We start from the raw sequence: 20,480 nt of genomic DNA, 5'->3' as shown, positions 1-20,480 counted from the left end.
TATCCTAGTTTGATCAGACTTTAATACCCTTACTTTATAAATATGTAATTATGTAAATCAAACTGTTAACCAATAATAATACTACCAAAATTTTGCAAGAAACCAAGTTTTTTCCTCAGACCTACTGTAAATTACATACTTAAAATTTTATGATACTATCGGTTTTTTAAGGCTTGCTTTTTAACTTTCAATAATAGCATTAGGCAATTTAGAAAAGAATACAATAATGTACAGTATACTTCATTATTGGATGAGATTACTGAGCTCAGCTTTATTCATTGTCACTTTTATAAATTGTGCCACATTGATTTTATAATTATACTTTGTGTAATCTTGTACTTAGATAATCTTATATTATCTATGTTTAAAACTTTTTTTTTTTATCTTCCAGTATACTTTGCCATTATTATGTACTGCTGCAGGACAGTTTCTCCGTGGAAAGGGTAGTATACCATTTTCTATGCTGCAGACACTAATAAAACTCATTGTCTTGATGTTCAGTACATTATTACTTGTTGTGATTAGAGTCCAGGTCATTCAGTCCCAACTTCCAGTATTCACCAGGTATGAACTTCTGGCTCTTTTGTGTTTTTTCCATTTTTTTTTTAACTTTGGATTTTAAGTGATTGTAAATGTCCCAGAAAGTCTTTGATTTACATGGTTTTTCCAAAAATTTTTAGATAGTTAACATTTTAAAAATTGCATACTTGTATTGATACTTAAAATGTGTATGTTGACAGGTTTGATGTGTGGACAACAATGAAACCACCATAATAAAAATAAGAACCCCCCTCCTTCACAAAACTGGTTATGCGTTAGGTTAGCATTAATTAAGTCATCTGTGTCTTTAGTGGTTTTGTCTACTTGCTCTATTAATTATTGAAAGAGGGATGTTGAAGTTGCTGACTATAATTGTTGATCTGTCTGTTTCTCCTTTCTGATCTGTCAATTTTAGCTTTGTTTTTGAACCTCTGTTATTAAGTGCGTAATTAAGATTGTCATGTCATCTTAATGAACTGATCCCTTTATCATTCTTAAATGAACTTCTTTATCCCTAGTAATAGTCTTTACTCAGAAATTCACTTTGTCCTATATTATAGCTATCACACTGCTTTTTTTTTTAATGTTAGTTTTTTTTTTCATTTTTTCCTTTTTATCTATCTATATCTTCATTTTTTAAAAGGATTTAGTGTAGGCTGGATATACTTGGTCTGCCTTTGTTATTTGGTCAGATAATCTGGCTTTTAAAGGGAGTGTTTCATCCTTTTATATTTAATATGATTATTGATTCAGTTTGGTATAAATCCATTCTGGAAATTGTTTTCTCTTTTTCCATGTGTTCTTTGTTCTCTTTATTCTCTGTTTCCATCTTCTTTTGGATTATTTTTTATTTTATTTTATCTCCTTGTTAGTTTTATTAGCTATAAGTCTTTGTTGTTTCCTTGATTGTTTTAAGATTTTTAGTATGCATCCTTATCACAGTTTTTTAAGGAATATTTTAATTTTAAGTATATATAACATAAGTATCAGCATATATAGTAGAAACATCATACGTGTTATATCTAATTTTATAGATAACATGTGAAGTTAGTCTTTGGGCTGTTTGCATGTTTTCCTTAAGCATACATTGTAAATGCCACAATACATTGTTGTCAGTTTTGCTTTAAATAATTATATTTGGAGGAATTTAAATTATAGTTTTACATTAACCCACAGAGTTACTGTTTCCAGTGCTCTTCATTTCTTTGTTAGATTAAGAATTTCATCTGTATCATTTTTTTCCTTTCACCTGAAGAATATTCTTTAACATTTCTTCACTTGTAGTTCTATTGGGGATGAATTCTTTAGCATTTAAAAATGTTTGTTTTTGAAAAGTATTTGTGATAGGTGGAAATGTCTACATTGATTATTTTTCATTTAGTATTCTAAAAAGGTATCTCTACTGTCTTCTGGTTTGCATTATTTTCAGTGAAAAAACCTCTTGTCTTCTTTAACTTTTATACTACAATATGTTATGTGTATTTTTTTCTATGCCTGCTTGTCTTGTTCTCTTTTTTTTTTTTTCAATTTCAGAATGTAACTGGGGTACAAATGGTTACATGGCTTGCTCTGTTATAGTTTGAGTCGAAGTTATAAGTGTTCCCCTCACCCAGTTAGTACACATTATACCCTTTAGGTGTAAATGTACCCCTCTGTTTTTGCCCCCTCCTACCTAACTTGCTTTCTGTTGAGTTTTACTATCAAATATTTTCTATTTGTCATTGTTCCTTGTATCTTCATATTTCTTATGCTTAGGTTAACTGAGCTTTTTGAAATACATAGGTTTTACATTAATAAAGAATTTTGGAAATTTTTTAGCTATTTTCCAATTGTTTTTGCTGTTTTCTTTTCTCCCCTTTACTTCTTGGGCTTCATTTGTGTGCATTTACGCTTATTGAAGTGGTTTCACTGACACTCTGTTTATTTTTTCCACCAATCTTTTTCCCTCATTTTTAATTGGATATTTTCTTTTGCTCTGTCGTCAGGTTCACTAATCTTTTTTTCTGTAGTGTTTAGTCTGCCGTTAATCCGCCATTAATTTCTTTTAGTTATTTCTTATCTAAGAAGATGTTTTCATCCCTAGGAGGAAGTCTGATTTTTTCACATCTCTGGGACTCTCCATGTTCTACTGCTTTAATGTCTTTTGTCCACTAATTCTGTCCTCTGTCGTTTCTTGATCAGTTTATATTGAATAAATTTTCTCATTACCAATAGTATTTTTCTGCTTCTTCATATGTCAATAATTTTTTAATGAATATTGTTCATGAATTTTACCTTACTATATTACTGTGAATTTGAGCTTCTGAGATGCATTTATTTGAATTAAATAATTTGATTCTCCCTTCTGAGGAACTATATCTGGCTCTGGATATTGGGAATTTTTATTTCTAATCTTTTCAGGAGGTTTTTTTCCTTGACTATATTAGTTTTCTAAAGGCTGCTATAAGAACTATAAACTGGTTGGCTTAAAACAACAGAAATTTAAACCCTTACAGTTCTGGAGGCCAAAATTCCATAATCAAAATGTGAGCACAGTAGATTCCTTCAGGAGGTTCTGAGGAAGAGTTCGTTCCATGGCTGTCCCCTCCCTTCTGGTGGTCATGGGCTACCTTGGCCTTCCTTGGCTGGTAGTTGCAGCACTCCAGCTGCTCCATCGTCACTTGCCTTCTTCACCATGTGTCTGTCGTCTCCATTTTGCAGAAAGACCTGGTTGACCCTTGTCATTGTATGTGGAGCTCGCTCTAATCCAGTGGGACTTCATCTTAACTAATGGAAAAAATTTTATTTCCGTATAACTTCAAACATATTCTGAAGTTCTGAGTACACATGGACTTTTGAGAAACACGACTGAACTCACTACACTGACTCTGAGTATTTACTCATGTGTAAATACTGATGATAAGAGCTCATCCATACCAAAAACTGGGAGAGGCACTGCCCCTCCCCCCCATGGATTTCTGAAGCTCTCTTTCTTAGCAGTTTTTTTTCTATCTGGTATTCTGCCCCACAAATTCTAGCCCCCTGGCTTTCTGGGTGACCCAGCTAGATCTTCTCAATTCAGTTATACTGCTGGGCTTGGCCTAGACTCCCTCTTGGTATTTCACTGACTAAAAACTCAGCTCCCTCCAGGTAGGGCTCCTATCGTATTTTTTTTCTCCCGAGTTCACTGTCTGTTTATCTGATGTTCTAAGTGTTAAAAAAGTTTTATGCCTCTTGTCTAGTGTTTTACTTGTTTAAAGGTACAGGCAGAAGTTATACTGAATCTTAACAGCTTGCATACTATGTTTTCCTACTTGAATATTTAGCTATTTTCTATTTCACCTGACTCAGCTAAAATTTAAAATTAAATTTATATTAGTTCCCAATTTAATTTTAAGTTACTGGCCTTACATGTAAGAACTTTTTTTTTCCTTAAGAAAAGACTATCATTCCGTTCATGTTGTAATCCATGATAGTGCATTACTGGCACTGATTAGAATAAATTTTATTCAGATAATATTTTGAGCCCAAAATTACATGATATTTCTACATAATCATCATTCTCAGCATTTTTGTTCTTTAAAAAATAATTGTTTTTCATCTTTTTGGATTTTTCCTTGTCTAGCAATGCTAACCTGAACTCATTCAGGTATTACAACGTTTGAAATAGAATAGATAGAATTATAGATTATATTTTCTATTTCCTTCACCCCTTACTTTTAATGGTTTTGTTTTGTTATTGTTCCTTATAGAGAATTTAAATCAATTAATTTCCATTTCTGCAGTCTGAAATTGTGATCTTTAGAAGTGAATGAATGTATGTATGGGTGGGTGCATGGTGCTTTTAGCATGTAAGTATATGTTCTCCTAAGGCATTAAAAAGTAAGAGAGTGTGTGTGTGTGTCAGTCTAAATTCTTTTATATAACCCAGTGAACTTGACTGTAATATGATTTTATTTGTTCCATTAACACTATCTTTAAATCAGGTATCCTAAATAAACTTTTAATTTTAAAAACTAAATTCTGAACAGTGGATTGTAGGAAAAAAGATAGATTTATATTCACTTCTGATTATTTTGAAAATTTATGTACAGGCTCAAATTTGTTATTTTTAAACTATGTAGAGATTCAAATATGAAAAAATTTGAAATATTATTCATTCTAAAAGGTATTTACTTTTTTTCACCCATTTGGTTTCTTTCAGAAAATCAAGTCAAATAAGTGGTGGTAGTTGATTTTTCTTTGACTTAATTCATTTTAAAATGGAAAATAGAGTTTTTAAAAGAGTGTATATTAATATAGACAATAAAATTTGGAACATAGAATAAAAAAATAAAAATCTAAGACTATTCATTTGAAATATACTTCTAAAAAATGATTTGACTTTGTTTACAGGAAATAGATAAAACGAATGAAATATATATTTAATATAGCATGACCTGGGGAAAGATAAACTAGGATAAAAGGTTATATTAATAAATATTAGGGAAAAAAGTAGAATGTAAATAAGATGTTATGTAGGCCTAAACAGTTACTAGTTTATACTGAAATTTGATTTTTAGCTTCCTAGGAGTCAAAGCAAAGAGGGAAAGTTCCTAGGTGATATGTTTTCTCTGTCAATTATAGGAGAAAAGCATACTAATCCTGTTGAGGAACCACAGTTTTTACTAGGATTTATCTCTAAAAGAAATGTCTCATGTAGGAAAACTTGAGTGAGTGTTCTCAAAAGCATTCATGTAACACATACAATAATGGATCTTATAAAACTTCTTGTTACTACTTTTCATCAGAAGGTCATAATTTAATAAAAACACTTCTGCATAGTGTCATAATATTATAGTATGCATGTCTGAATTTGCCTAATAATAAACTGGAAATAGATGACTTGCTTGCCCTTTAAACAGTTCTTTATAAATATCACTTTCTCTTAACTAGGCATTTCAAAAGTTTAGATGGAACTCTAGAAAGAGTCTGAGGTACCCATAAAGTATGTGTCTTCTAGGTAACAAGATTACATACAAAAGATTGCTTTTTCTGTTGTTCAGTATTTTATTTATAAATGCCATATGTTCATTTTATGTTAAATAGTATTGTAAATAATTGTTTTAAATTTTTTATACAGATTTGATAACCCAGCTGCTGTAAGCCCAACTCCTACAAGGCAGCTAACTTTTAACTACCTCCTTCCTGTGAATGCTTGGCTTCTATTAAACCCTTCAGAGCTCTGCTGTGATTGGACCATGGGAACAATACCACTTATAGAATCATTACTGGACATTCGAAATCTGGCCACATTTACTTTCTTTTGTTTTCTGGGGGCTTTGGGAGTATTTAGTCTCCGATACCCTGGTGATTCTTCCAAGACAGTTCTAATGGTAAGAAATGTTAACTTTTCAGATACCATTACGTTGATTCAGAAAGTACCGTTAATTCATCAAAAGTATCTTTTTAGTAGCAGTGTCTCTCTTTGTTCAGTAGTATCCCAATTTATGCACTTATTTTAGATTATCCTAAAATTATATATCAGTTTAGTTTGTGAGCATAATTTGACATACACATTGAACATGTAAAATGAAAATTGATTGTGAATTTTCCTAATTTGGTAGGTGCTCTGAAATCTTGAAGCATTTGTTTTGGGTTCATTTTCTTGTATTTTTTACTTGCATTAGATTATATACTTTTTGAATAAATGGGTCATATTGTATATTTGTTTTCCTGGCACAAAAAAAAGTGTCATATCAGACATGTAGCTAGAAATGCATAGGATTTTGTTGTCCTTAGCAAGGTTTTCATTACACACTGAGGTAGTTCCTGCTATTTTCAGAAACTGATGATTTGAATAATCAGTTCTTCCCTTTCTGAACTATTTCTTTCTAGTTTTCTTACTCTGCCTCACTTCTCAGTCATGAGAGTTCTGTTTTCTCTTCCATTTTCTCAAACATTTACTATATGTCATAAAGTATATTTAATGCTTTGCATTTCTGGCTACAGCCATAAGATTCATTTAATAAAAATGTATGACTGCGACCTTAGTACCAGGCATTTTAGGCACTGATTATATAGTAGTAAAATGAAATAGAAAACACTCCTTTCTGGAGAGCTTCCATTCTAGGTAAATTTGAGTATCTGAGATGCAGAAAAGATGGAAGAATGTGTGGGATATAGAAAAGATTAAAAATATATAGTTGAGGGAAAAATCATATTTACTGTTATCCTTGATATGTTGATTGTGAGGTACCTTTGAAACATCTTGGTAGAGATTCTGAACAGTACTTCATGTCTGGAGTTTTCAGTGAGGATCTGGAAATTCTCTCAAACCTTTTTCAATGAGGATTTGGAAATTCTCTCAAAGATGATTACAGGCGAGTAATACTCTACATGATAGGAGTTAATCTACACTCACACCTTACCTGCATACCTTAGAGTATTTGTTCTTAGTCCTTCCCCCCACCCCCGAGAACAGTTGAGAGGGCTAAATACAGTGAAAAAAGAGGAAGCCTAAAAGTAGTCTTGAGGAATTGCCATATTTAGATGTGGAAGAGAAGGAACCCTAAATAAGGGACAGAACAAATAAAAAGAAATATAGGAAAGTGTTTTAAGAAAGCTTGAATGCAGAGATGGGGTGAGTCACACCTGTGATGCCAGCTATTCAGAAGATTGAGGCTGAGCCCAAGATTTTCAGACTGTAGGGAGCTATGGTCATGCCCCTGCACTCCAGCCTGAGGGAGATAGAGAGAGGCCCCACACAAATAAGTCTGGTGGTTAACATTAACAGATGCTGTTGACTCAGAAAGTGAGATCTAGTTGAAAAGTGATGTCTTTTGGCCTTGGCCACTTTTAGGTCTGTTAGTTACTTAAATTTGTTAGCTACAAAATTTATTTCTTTGGATTGAGTAACTTGATGAGAAAATGCAGATAGTTAATGTAGATAACCTATATAGGGACAGTTTAACTTTAACAATTTCAGAAGATGAGATGAACTTGAATGTATTTCCTCCCTAACAGACGGCTATGCAGGTTAGCCACTGGCTTCAAGTATAACAGACTGCTGACCTTATGTAGAGCTTAGGGAAAGCATGGGTATCTAAAATTGATGGCCGGGCTCGGCACCTGTGGCTCAAGCGGCTAAGGCGCCAGCCACATACACCTAAGATGGCGAGTTCGAATCCCCAGCCTGGGCCCGCCAAACAACAATGATGGCTGCAACCAAAAAATGGCCAGGCGTTGTGGCGGGCGCCTGTAGTCCCAGCTACTTGGGAGGCGGAGGCAGGAGACTCGCTTGAGCCCAGGAGTTGGAGGTTGCTGTGAGCGTGATGCCATGGCACTCTACCCAGGGGGATAGCTTGAGGCTCTGTCTCAAAAAAAAAATAAAATAAAATAAAATTGATGGACCTTCAAAGATAGAAGCGAGTCGATGACAGGAAGAGGATAAATTGGTATTTAGAAGCATTTTTATCAAAGTATGAATTGGCTGGCTTTTAGAAGCAAAGGAATATCATTAATAGGTTGGCTTGAAAAAAACGAATTCATTAAGTTGTAATGTGAATTGGTTAAGTGGGTTTAAAACTACTTAGCTACTTGTTACTATGGCTACAAAAATCTTTTCCTAAGATTGTGAGAACTTGTTTTATACCTGAGCAATATTATTAGTGAGGAAGGTAGGCCAAAGATACATTGAGAAAGGAGAAGATTTTTAAGGTTGGAGAAGCAAGAGCATGTTTAAATGTAGGTAGGGAGAAGATAGTTGATAAGAAAGTTTATTCAATAAAATTTCATTCAATAATAAATGAGAGAAGAGAGAATTTTTGGTTTGTGAGGAACGGGGGATAGAGAGCACAAGCTTGTTTGCCCTCGCCCTCAGGTTGAAGAGACTCCGCTTAACATTACAAGAAGAAAGGAAATGAAATGAATGCAGATGTTGGTAGGTTTAAGTTAACAGGGAATTGTAGGAATTCTTGTTTTATGGCTTGAACTCTCTCTGTGTATTAGGAAGTATGTTTGCCTGCTGAAAGTGATACAGGTCAGAAGTTTGAAAAAAGTAGTCAAGATTTAAAACAATCACAGGTCAAACCTACCTGAGAAACCTAGAAGTCCTAATCAGTCTTAAGTGTCAGTTTGAACTTGGTAATCATGCATTTTTGATGAAACTACTCTATTTGGCTTTGGGACTTTGTCTACCAGCTTATTGCTACTTTGGTAAATACAGATAAAATAGATAAATGGTAGAATACATCCAAAGCTGGAGTTCTGCTGAAAGAAGATTTCTGAAAGGAGAGGTAAGGGAATTAAAGTTTCATCAAGTAAAATAATGGTGTATATAACATAAACTGGGTAAAAAATAATGAAATAAACAGATTTACATACACTATTTTATGTATATAAAAAATTAACAGTTATGACCTTGAGCATAACTCTGCTTTAACTATAGTCTTAAACATATTACTTTTTTATGGTAGTATTGTCTGAAGATCTCTGGAAGGGATGAGTAGAGCAAAGGAGTACCTACCAAGACAGATACATACCAAGCAATTATTAGATAGGATGTCATTTGTATCTTAACATAATGTAAGTAGTTGTTACTCTATAAAGAAATAGTTTCAAAGTGATCAAGTAGTTACCTAATGTTATGTAAGAAGTAAGAAGTAAAACAGATTTGTCTCAGACTTTTTCTTCTTTCTACTAGCGTCTTTTCTTTAAAAAACCATTTACATTCCTAGAGGAAGAAAATGATAAGTTAGTGATAGTTAACTAGGTTATAATACTTTACTAGGGATCATATTACCTGTAAGTTATTCTTTAGAGACATTCCTTATCCCAGAACGAGTAGATTTTTCCTGAAATAGTGTTTTTCTGTCTTTGTGTAGTTTATGCATCAGTCTGTAATACACCTTTGAATGAATTTAACATTCATTGCTTTAGAGCAGCCATGAATTACTATGGGATTTTTTCATTTTTAATAGAACTGCAGATTTAGGAACATGTCTTTATCAGTTTCACGTGTGGGTGGTTATTTCTGTTAAGCATTTTTGGGAATAGAAAGTGAATTATATGCACTCCGAATTTATTTTCTACCATTTTTATTTTAAAAAACACTAAAATTTCAGACATAATATTGGTATCATACTAAGTCATTTGATGGTAGTGGTCTTCCTCAGTTTCATTATCTCATAACATGTGTGAACATTTATGGAGGCATTATTTTTTTCAACTTATATACAACTCTACATCTATACTTTCCTAAGAATGTATAATTTAAAAAGATGATTCTCTCCCCTCAACACATTTGAAGAGTCTAAACTTCTGAAACTGAAGGATTAGCTTATTCAATTGGGTAGAACACAGAAACAGATGGCCTGATGATGACCAAACTTATTTCCTTCTAGAACCTTTCTGTGTGCTAATGATTTGTGGCTTTGTGATATGGAAACCACATGTCATCCCATTTTCCAAATAGTAAGGAATCTAAATATTTTTGTGATATTTTATTTCAGTGTACAGTGTCATAATTTTAGAAATTCTTTACAGAATAAAACACTGTTGATTTCAGGGGAGGAAATAGTTTTATTTTTGTACATATACTAAGCTTCTAGCTAAATCCATGTGAATGCTGTGGTCTAGAGGCAATGACCTGCTGTTGTCACCTTATTTCACTCCTCCAGTTTATACTGTCTGGTTTCTTATATTAATAACATTATAAAACTGACATGATTGGCTAATTTCTAAACTTGGTGTTTTTGTCGAAAAACTTAACATCTTACCCTGTTATTTTGTTTTTACCCCATGCACATAAGTTAGATTAGCAAACATTTCGTTTATTTTTTATTCCTTTTATCTGACAGAACTTTTGACTCTTTTGACTAGTATCTCCCCCTCTTCCCTTCCCTTTTGACTACTATCTCCCCCTCTTCCCTTTTTTTATTCCTTTTATCTGACTAGAACTTTTGACTACTTTTGACTAGTATCTCCCCCTCTTCCCTTCCCTTAACTACCTACCATTCTACTCTTACTAATACGAGTTGAACTTTTTTAGATTCCACATGGAAGTGCGATCATGTTGTATTGTCTTTCTGTGCCTGGCTTATTTCACTTAGCATGTCTACCAGGTTTATCCACGTGGCAAATGAAAGGATTTCCTTCTTTTGTAAAGTTGAATAGTATTCTATAGTACATATATATATATATATAAAAATACATTTTCTTTATTCAGTCATTCATTGGTAGACGCTTAGATTTTGGTTCCATATCTTAGCTATTGTGAATTGAATAATGCTTCAGTGAACTTGGAACGTAGATCTCTCTTCAACATGTTGATTTCATTTCCTTTAAATAGATGTATGCCCAGTAGTGAGAATGATGGATCATGGGGGTTCTGTGTTTAGTTTTTTAATTCTGTGCTGTTTCCCATAATAGCTGTGCAATCACCAATAGCCAGGTGGAAGAGTTCCCTGTCTTTTTAATAGCCTTTTTTTTTTATATGCCTGTTGGCTATTTGTATATCTTTTCTTGAGAAATACCTATTTACATCTTTACCCATTTTTTTTTTATTAAATCATAGCTGTGTACATTAATGCAATCATGCGGTGCAATGTGCTGGTTTTACATACAATTTGAAATGCTTTCAACACCTTTACCCATTTTTTTTTTTAAATCAGGTCATTTGTTTCTTACAGTGAATTGTTTGAGTGTGTTATTTTAGATATAATTTCAAAAAATATTTCCTATTTAACTGATGAAACCTTTGTTATTCAATTTTGCTTAAAGATGTAAATATTTACCTTTATTAATTAAAGTTTTTACATTTTACTATGCAAGCATGTTATATTCTTCACAGAGAACCAGTGAAGTGAAGTATAGCTGATTATGCTTTTCAAATTTAAAATGGTATAAGAGTTCATATTTTCATTTCAGAAAGAAATCATTCGTAAGCATACCTAGGAATCATGTTTTCTAAGCACACTCATAGATTTCCTCTCTAAGTTCTAGAATTCAGGAGGACTTCCACCTCATCTTGCTATATACATCCTCATGTTTGTTGTTATCATTCCTGAGTTGCCTTCTTTATGTTTAAATTAATATTCTTTATAATAAAAATAATCCACCAGAACATTATTCAAATTAAATGATAAAATACATGGATTTGAAAGATAAGCATTTATGTATTTTTAATTAAATTATCTTCTTTTTCTTTTTAGGCACTTTGTTTAATGGCATTACCATTTATTCCTGCCTCAAACCTTTTTTTTCCAGTTGGATTTGTTGTTGCCGAGCGAGTATTATATGTTCCTAGCATGGGGTTCTGTATTTTGGTAGCCCATGGATGGCAGAAAATATCAAACAAAAGGTGAATTAAAATTTTAGTTTATTTCATGCATACGAACTATATAGAATTAAGTATGAAACATTCAGATACTTGAAATCTGTATTTAGTTCAGTTTTGTAAGTCATACTTTAGTGTTTTTTATAAATCATACTTTAGTATGTTTGGGTTTTCTTCTCCATATTCTCCTCTTTTGTCTTGTAAGTCACATAAGGAAAGCTCCATAGCACCTACTCATCTGTGTTCTTCCCCATTTTTATATAACTTTATTTTATAGCCTAAGTCAGAACAAACTGAGTCAAAACCAAATGAAAACAGATGTTAATTGAGACTAAAGTTACAAGTGACCATTGCCACTTTCGTATACAATGAACTAAGATAATAGTCATCCTATTAACCGAGTCATATTGAGTTAATTAGTATATGTAAAATGCATATAAACAATCTGTAACTTCTTGCTGTTACCACTACCTTCATCTGAATCTTGAGTCCAAGTTTTCTCTAAGAGTTAAGGAACAGCATCATCACACTGTATGTGTGCTTAGAAACTGTAATGGTGATACGTATTATCTCATTGTATACATATTCTATGGTATTAAAATTATCAAATCAAACAAGTTGCTATAGTCTAGCAATACTAATGGAATAATATTAAAATTGGGTTTGCAACTTGTGAAAGAAATGATCACTTTCTCATTTTCCAGTCACTCCTCAACCCACAGAATTCTGACTTCTCTATGTCACTCTGTTAACAAATGTAACAAATTTCTTCCTTATAGCCAAATTCAGTCAACACTTTTTTAAAAATGTTTTTATGTCTCTGATGGCTTTAAAATGCCTTTTTCTGGGGCAGGGCACGGTGGCTCACACCTGTGATCCTAGCACTCTGGGAGGCCGAGGCCAGTAGATTGCTTCAGCTCCTGAGTTTAAGACCAGCCTGAGCAAAAGCAAAAAATAGCCAGGTATTGTGGCAGGCACCTGTAGTCCCAGCTACTCAGGAGGCTGGGGCAAGAGGATGGCTTGACCCCAGGAGTTTGAGATTGCTGTGAACTATGACACCACGGTACTCTACCCAGGTTAACAAAATAAGTCTTTGTCTCAAAAAATAAATAAATAAATAAAATGTCTTTCTCCAGATTCTCTTCCATATCTGTTCATTTCTGCACAGATTCTTCTTGTTGTGCCTGCTCTTTGAGTATTTATATTTCTCAGAGTTTTACTCACAGCCATTTTTTTCATACTGAATGTACTCTGTAGATGACCTACTCCATGTCTACAACTATCACTTCCAAACTATCAAATCTTTTCTCTTAGCTCCTACTCATATATCAAATTATAATCACTACCAATTTTTAAGTGCCTGCCATATGCAAGGTGACATGATAGATACTTCAGATTTGTTTTCTGATTTAATTTTGGTATACCTTAACTATTTTGCAGATGTTAACCTAAATTACCCAAGGTCACATAGCTAGTAAGCAGTCCTGATTCAAATTTGCATTATTTCCAATTACCGTTTTCTTTCTAATCCATACTCTGGTTAAGTGGATCTGTCAAAAATGAAAGAAATTAATTGAACCATGTTATAGGAGCAAAAACGTAGACTAAGATAATATTAATACTAATGAGATCATAAAGATTATTGTAGGATAACTTCCTTTTTCTAAATGAAGAATTAAGTCTCAGTAGGCTTAAAGTTATAAAGTTAATTTGCACCTGTTTTATAAAGAATGTTATTATGCCTTTTAATAAAAAAATTCTAGCTTTAAATACAAAATTCTTCCAAGGATATCTTGATAGTCTATAGTATAAACAGTAGGCAAAGACATTTTATAATAGAGCCAGTGATAGACTAACCATTTGTAGACTCAATTGAGAATGCTCAAATTGTAGGAACAAAGACTAAATTCATGTATAAGAAGTCACAATTAAAAACTGATTTCCTCAATTTGTTGACATTTAATCTGAACAAAGCTTTTGAAATAGAGGGAAATATTTGTATATATAATGTAATTGAAGGCTGAATTGGAAGATCAAATTCAGAATGTTTAATTTTTTGGTATTTTCTCAAAAATTGGATGATCATTAGAGTGAATTAGGATAAATTCAGACATGGTACTTGGGACCATTTAACATATTTAGTACTTCAGTTTTAACAGGTAAAATACTTTGGGTAATGCAGACAATTTTTTTTTGTTTTACTTTTTTCTCTTAAACAGTGTTTTAAAAAAGCTGTCCTGGGTTTGTCTGTCTGTGGTGATACTCACCCATGCCTTGAAAACACTCCACAGAAATTGGGACTGGGAGTCTGAATATACATTGTTCATGTCAGCCTTGAAGGTAAAGTATTGTTCAGAATGACAGAAGACCATGTCATCAGTGATTTACTGTAGCTATTTCTAAGCTGTTTTAACTTTACTTATACTTAGATCACCAAAGATTAATGAAAATAATTTGCTTTTGCATTATGTAATACAGGTTGTAGTCAAATGCTTCAAATAGTACTTAGCTGTATGTCCTAAGCATATGTGAATAAGTCCCTAAATGCTATACAGTTAAAAACTCAAATGATAAACTGTTTAAATTAGAATACTGTATTCCATTGGTTCTTAAGGTGTATATGTTTTACTTTTTTATATTTAATATTTATAATATTAATATTTTTACCTTTAACTTTTCTGAAATCAGAAGTCGCATAGAGAAAAGTCATCTAACAATTATTGATCCGTTTTTTCTTTCTTAATGGTATATAAAGTAATGGTGAGTCTTATAATTGATGGTATCTTCAATTCGATAAAATAAAATATACAGCAAAAAGTGGCACCCTGCTATGTAGACCATAACCAATGGTTACAGTACTATGAGAAAGATAGGAACTTGCAGAAAAGAATGAGTTAGCATTTCTATAGAATGGATGATGTAATTCAGAAAAAAAGGTTTTGAAAAATGCAAATTGTTTTCTATAAAAGTTATCAACAAAGATACTTTTGAGCTCTCCTTTACCAATACTCCTCTTCCAGTGTCTAAATTTTTGCTTCCTTTGGCTTTCTTTACTGTCCATTGCCTAGCTTTGTGGGATTGCTGCCTAGTTCTGATAGACTTCTTAATTTGGTATCTACTTGAGATTGAATGACTCTCCTCATGTGCCACTCACTGCTCTACTCTTGCCCCCTGCTCAGAATTCTGTGGACAAGTGAGACCTCATTGCCATGCTTTTAATCCACAGTCCTAGGATACCAGTGGAGCTTTGTAATTGTGGGGAGTTTTGTTTATGCTCACTCCCAAGGCAGTGGTTGAAACCTGTAGCCCCAGTCACTGCAGGTACTTCCTGAGCTGGGTGCTATCCTGTACCTGAAAGAACACCATACTAATCTGTGAATTCAGGATATACAAATTAGCTAAGAACTTTAATCTCAGGGTTTCTATTACCATAAAGGACTATGTGAATAGCTTTAAATATGTCAAACCTAAAAGTAAGTCATGAGTACAATGTTTAATCATATACTTATGTTCCAATACCATCTCTTGTAAGAATACAAATAGTAGAGCTGACGTTTTCAAACAGCACAGTGTTTTGTTCAAAAAATTTTTTAGTAAAATTTTAATATGTGAAATGGGTGAAATCATACTGCTGTGGGTTTGGTATGTTGCCTTTTGGGGATCGGGTAGGAAGTTAATTTGGTGAAACAGTCTATATTTGGCTGCTTCTTTATCCCCCAAGGATATCTCCTTGGAACATTTCATTCTAATAATATACCAAATAAATATCTATGTGAACTAGAGTCATATTTTTTAAATGATAACTTAATTATTGTCTGTACTTGCATTTAAGGTAAATAAAAATAATGCCAAACTATGGAATAATGTGGGTCATGCTTTGGAAAATGAAAAGAATTTTGAAAAAGCTTTAAAATACTTCTTACAGGCTACCCATGTTCAGCCAGGTAAGCATTATTAATTAATAAATTGACGAATAGTTTGATTTCTTAAAAACTGTATTTGAGGAAAATAAGTTTGAGTTTATTTTGAGCTTTATTCCAAATAACTTACATACTAGTGTGTCATACCCCTTATTTTGTCTAGGGTTATATATAAGAGCCATTTATATCAGATGTTTAAGGAATTTTTTTTTAAAACATGGAGTTGTTAGGCGAAGGATTTTAGTAGAGTGGTGGGTGCAGAAGCCTGCTAGGAGTAATTTAAGAGAGTAGAAGAAGAAGAAGAATTGAAGACAATTAGCACAGAAAGTTTTTTTTAAAGGATTATTGATAAAAAATGGTGGTAGTACTTGGTTTGGTGTCAAAAGAAGATGGTAGGGCAATTTTTTGTTTTAAAATGGGTGAAACAAAGAATATCTGGGGCTAATCTAGTAAAGTTAGGAAAATCAATAATGTAGGTAGAGGGGAGAATTACTGGATCTATGTCCTTGAATAGATGAGATAGATAAGATCTGGAAAGGCTGAGAACTTGTTTTAATCACAGGACTGAGAGTCAACCTATGGTAACAGGGAAAGCACAGTGTAGTGATGTGGATCTAGGTAGGTGAGGAATTGATGCGAAGAAAACTTCTGGAAGTTGTCTTCTATGTGCATCTGTTTTCTCAGAAATAGAAAGTAAAACAGAGAGTAAGGAGAAGAAAACGTTGGAGATTAATGTGCATTTAAATCACCTGGAAATCTTTTTACAGTGTATATTCTGGTGTGGGTTTAAAGTAGGGCCTGAAATTCTGCATTTCTGATGAGCTTCTAGGTGATAGTTAATCCACAATTCTTTGTGTAGCTAGAGCAGCAAAAATTTGGTAGTCTATCAAATACCATCATTACTTTCCGTTCAGAGTGGCAACCAAAAAGGAAATTAGCCCCATTACCAAATATACTCAAAGTGTTGGGCACTACCCCAATTTTTTACAGTAAGTATGGCCGTTGAACTAACTCGTTACGGTAGGAGGGAGTCATTGGAAGCACATCAAGGCCACGGTATTAGATTAATGAATGTGAATTTTGAAGTGATTGAGAATTTTGACAAATGTGATGTTGGAGAGAGAAATGGGCAGCCAGGAACTGTGGTACAGGGATCAGTGACTGCACCAAAGAGGAATGGTAGAGATTCAGAGATGAGTGATTTTTAAAAGGAAAGAAAATTGTCCAAAAGTGGCTACAGGGATCAAGGAGAACACCTCCTTGAAAAAGAACAACACAGTCACCACTTGGATGAGCTAGAGCGTAACCATGACTCCAAGACAAAGCTAAGTTTCAACTAAAGGTAAAGAAAAAGTTTCAGAAATATAACTGATGCAATTTTATCTCCCACAGTCCTTCATGTAGTTTAGTCTTGCAGAGAATATGGAGTACATGAGTACATGTCCCATGCTGCTTACTTCTGGACCTATGTTTATATCCTTACTTGAGACTGGAATTGTTCTGTTCTCTCTTCCTCCTTCCATTATAACCTAGTCAGCTTTTGCAGCCCCTCTCACATGGCTTCTCTTCTAAAAGATCTTAACTATCTTTCTAGCTAGAAGCAATTTTTTTTAATCTGTAAAACCACTTACAGCTTCTTCTATATCTTTTCTATATCTGTAATTTTTTATTTAGTGCTATACTGTCTTGTCTTAAATGTTAATTATTTAAAATGTTTCTTTAAGCTGTGGAACTTCCTAGAGCAGCCCAGGTATCTGATTCACCTTTGTGCCCTCTGCATAGTCTAGTAGAATCCTTATACACAGTTAGCAGTCACTAAGTGCAGTCGTTTTAATTTTTTACTTTCTAAAGTCTTTTAGATTTATTCTAAAAGTTTTTGCAGAACCGAGTCATCTTTGATGTCAACCACATAAGGACTTTGAGACTTAGAAGAAGTTCCTTAGGCCACTGCACTCGTCCTTGTTTCTAAATTGGGATAATAATATCTATCTCACAGCATTGTTGTGAATTATGAATTAAGTGTGTGCTTGGGTATGTGTGTACATGTTGAGTTTTGTCTAGTCAATATTGTGCCTTACACAGAATGTTGCAGGTATACACACTCAATATTTAAACAATTATCCATTTTATTATCAGTAATCACTCATTGGTGTTTTTAAGGTATATGCTAAACCTATCTCTTTTAATACGACTTCACTATCACATTTTCAAAATTGCTATTTCTGATAAGCAAAGGACTGGGAAACAGGTAAACCAGTTTATTAGAATTTATTATAAAGTATATAAACTTAGAAACATTGGATGTAGCCTTCAGTGGCTTCTTATTCCTTGTTCTTTAGCTGTGTGCTTCCTAGATGAATTTGACCGATGATATGACATGTTATTTTACTGTATTATTAGGCCTGCATGTTGGAAAAGGGAAAGACAGTGATCAGGGTAGGGCTAAAAAGAGAAGGGTAGTGTAGTTGGTTAAAAGTTTAGATTCTGGCATCACAGTCCTTTTATCAAATTCAGTCATCCTAAGTTTTCTATATACAAATTTGGAATAATATTTCCATTCTTTTGTATGGATTATGTTGAATACTGATTGTAAAAGACTTAGGCCAGTTTCTAGCCAATGAATGTATATTAAATAAATGTGAACTGATAAGTTTTAATGGCATTGTTTTCACTGAAATGAGGAAAGGAGGTCAAATAAAAGATACAGAATTCAGGGGGAAAGGCTTTTGAAAAGAGAATAAATAGCAAATGGTTCTGTAGGTTTATTTCTTCATCAGGCGTGTGTATTTAAGAATTCATCATGTCTTAGGCACTGTTTTAAGTGCTGGGCATACCACTAAATAAAACAAATTTCCTGACTCATTGAATACCCATTCTAAGTAAGGGCATAGACAATAAGTGAGTGAGTATGCATGTGAAATCCATATACACCTGCATATCCTCACACACATTTTACACAAAAGTGATAAAAAGCTGTTAAAAATGAGACAAGATTTGAAACAGTAGTCAGAGGAATGCTCTGGGAAATTAGCATTTGACAGAGGTGACAGGTTAAGAGAGCAAGTATTGAAATGTACTTTAATGTAGATAACTTTTAGGATCACTGGCTATGCAGAGAATAGTAAAAAAAGCAGGAAGGCCGTTTAGAAGGCTTTTCAGTAACCCAAAGCAATGGTTGAATTATTATTTTATTAAATAGCTCTCTTAAAGTACAAGTGACAAACAATAGAGAATACATGTTTGAAATGTTTATTTGATAAATTCTGGCCTGTGTATATGCCCTTACATAAAACCATTACCTGACTCAAGATAATGAAAATATCCATTAGCTCCCCAAATTCCTTGTATCCCTTTGTAGTACTTCGCTCTACCCCTTTCTGCTCATCCCTGCTCCAGCCAAACTAGGCCTCCATTCTAACACTGTAGGGTACTTGCATTATTTCTAAAATTTTATGTAAATGGAATCATACCCTATGCACGCTTTCCTCCTTGCTTTTTCACTCTGTGTACGTATTTTGATACTCATTAATGATGTATGAATCATAAAACCATACCTTTGTATGGCTAGGTAGTACTCCTTCATGTGGAAATACCACAGTCATTTATCCATTTACCTGTTGATGGATGTTTAGATTATTTGCAGTTTGGGGCTGTTACAAATAATGCTATTATGAACATTCACAGGCCAGTCTGTGTGGATATTGTTTTTATTTCTCTTGAGTCAAAAACCAAGGAGAAGAATGGCTTGGTCTTATGATTTGTATATGTTTAACTGTTTAAAAGACTGCCAAATTTTTTGTTTGTTTGTTTGGGTTTTTTTGCATTTTTTGGCCGGGGCTGGGTTTGAACCCGCCACCTCCGGCATATGGGGCTGGCGCCCTACTCCTTTGAGCCACAGGCGCCACCCCTGCCAAATTGCTTTTTAAAGAATGTATTTTATTTTCCATTCCCACCAGCAGTATAAGAGAGTTCCTGTCCCTTTCTTTTTTTTTTTTTTTTAATTTCAGATTAAAAACACCTAGGTTACAATGTGTGCATTTGTTAGAGTCCCTCATGTAGTGTGTCTCTTTTTTAATTCTTGGTTTGTTGAGAATTTTATCACAGATGGGTGTCACATTTTTTCACGTGCTTTTTTTATACCAATTGAGATGGTAACGTTTTCATTTTTTAGTCTACGAATAATGTAATTTACATTGAAATGGACTTTATAAGTTAAAACCTTATCTTTAGTAAACAACATAGGTGATCAGAGCCATCAGTATGAGAATATTATTTGTGTCTGAAGTATTATTAGTCATACACACTTGATACACCATTCATGCCAGATACTTACCGGCTACATCACATGTATATCCATAGATAGTATGAGTGAGATTGCCAGTGTCCAATAAATGTTATCATTTCAAAGGGATAGTGAGTAAAAACTGAATTTCAAGATACCTGCAACAATTGCAACATGATGTGAAAACTCTTGTGATTTGGTGGTATATGGTAAAGTCAAGGTACTGCAGATACTACTGGGATTTGGTACCTGTGATTCTAATTGGAGAAAATTCAAACTTTGTAGTAGAAGTTAAGAAAAATTTAAATGCAGTTGTTTTCCCTTCCAAGTTCACAAACCTCTTGAATTCTGTCCATGAATTTCTTGGGAATAAGGAAGTACAAATAGAACATAAACATAGGTCTCATTGTAAAAATTTTGAGATACACAAAAATCAAGAAAC

The 20,480-nt window shown here is 33.4% G+C and overlaps 1 protein-coding gene across 1 annotated transcript in view; it reads left to right on the top strand.

Annotated features, from left to right (window-relative positions):
* Window positions 1-20,480, top strand: part of TMTC3 (transmembrane and tetratricopeptide repeat containing 3) — a 47,532-nt gene that overhangs the window by 17,238 nt on the left and 9,814 nt on the right. The window contains exons 6-10 of the mRNA XM_003783371.1: window positions 392-564; window positions 5,642-5,894; window positions 11,712-11,860; window positions 14,056-14,176; window positions 15,669-15,780. Coding sequence (XP_003783419.1) covers window positions 392-564; window positions 5,642-5,894; window positions 11,712-11,860; window positions 14,056-14,176; window positions 15,669-15,780 — 808 coding nt within the window. The remainder of the gene's footprint in view (window positions 1-391; window positions 565-5,641; window positions 5,895-11,711; window positions 11,861-14,055; window positions 14,177-15,668; window positions 15,781-20,480) is intronic.

This window comes from Otolemur garnettii, unplaced genomic scaffold (assembly GCF_000181295.1).
Source record: "Otolemur garnettii isolate 467f Iridium unplaced genomic scaffold, OtoGar3 scaffold00007, whole genome shotgun sequence".
In the NCBI taxonomy this organism is placed as follows: domain Eukaryota; kingdom Metazoa; phylum Chordata; class Mammalia; order Primates; family Galagidae; genus Otolemur; species Otolemur garnettii.
The sequence above is the reverse complement of the archived record's forward strand: the minus strand, read 5'-3'. Positions and strand labels throughout refer to the sequence as shown.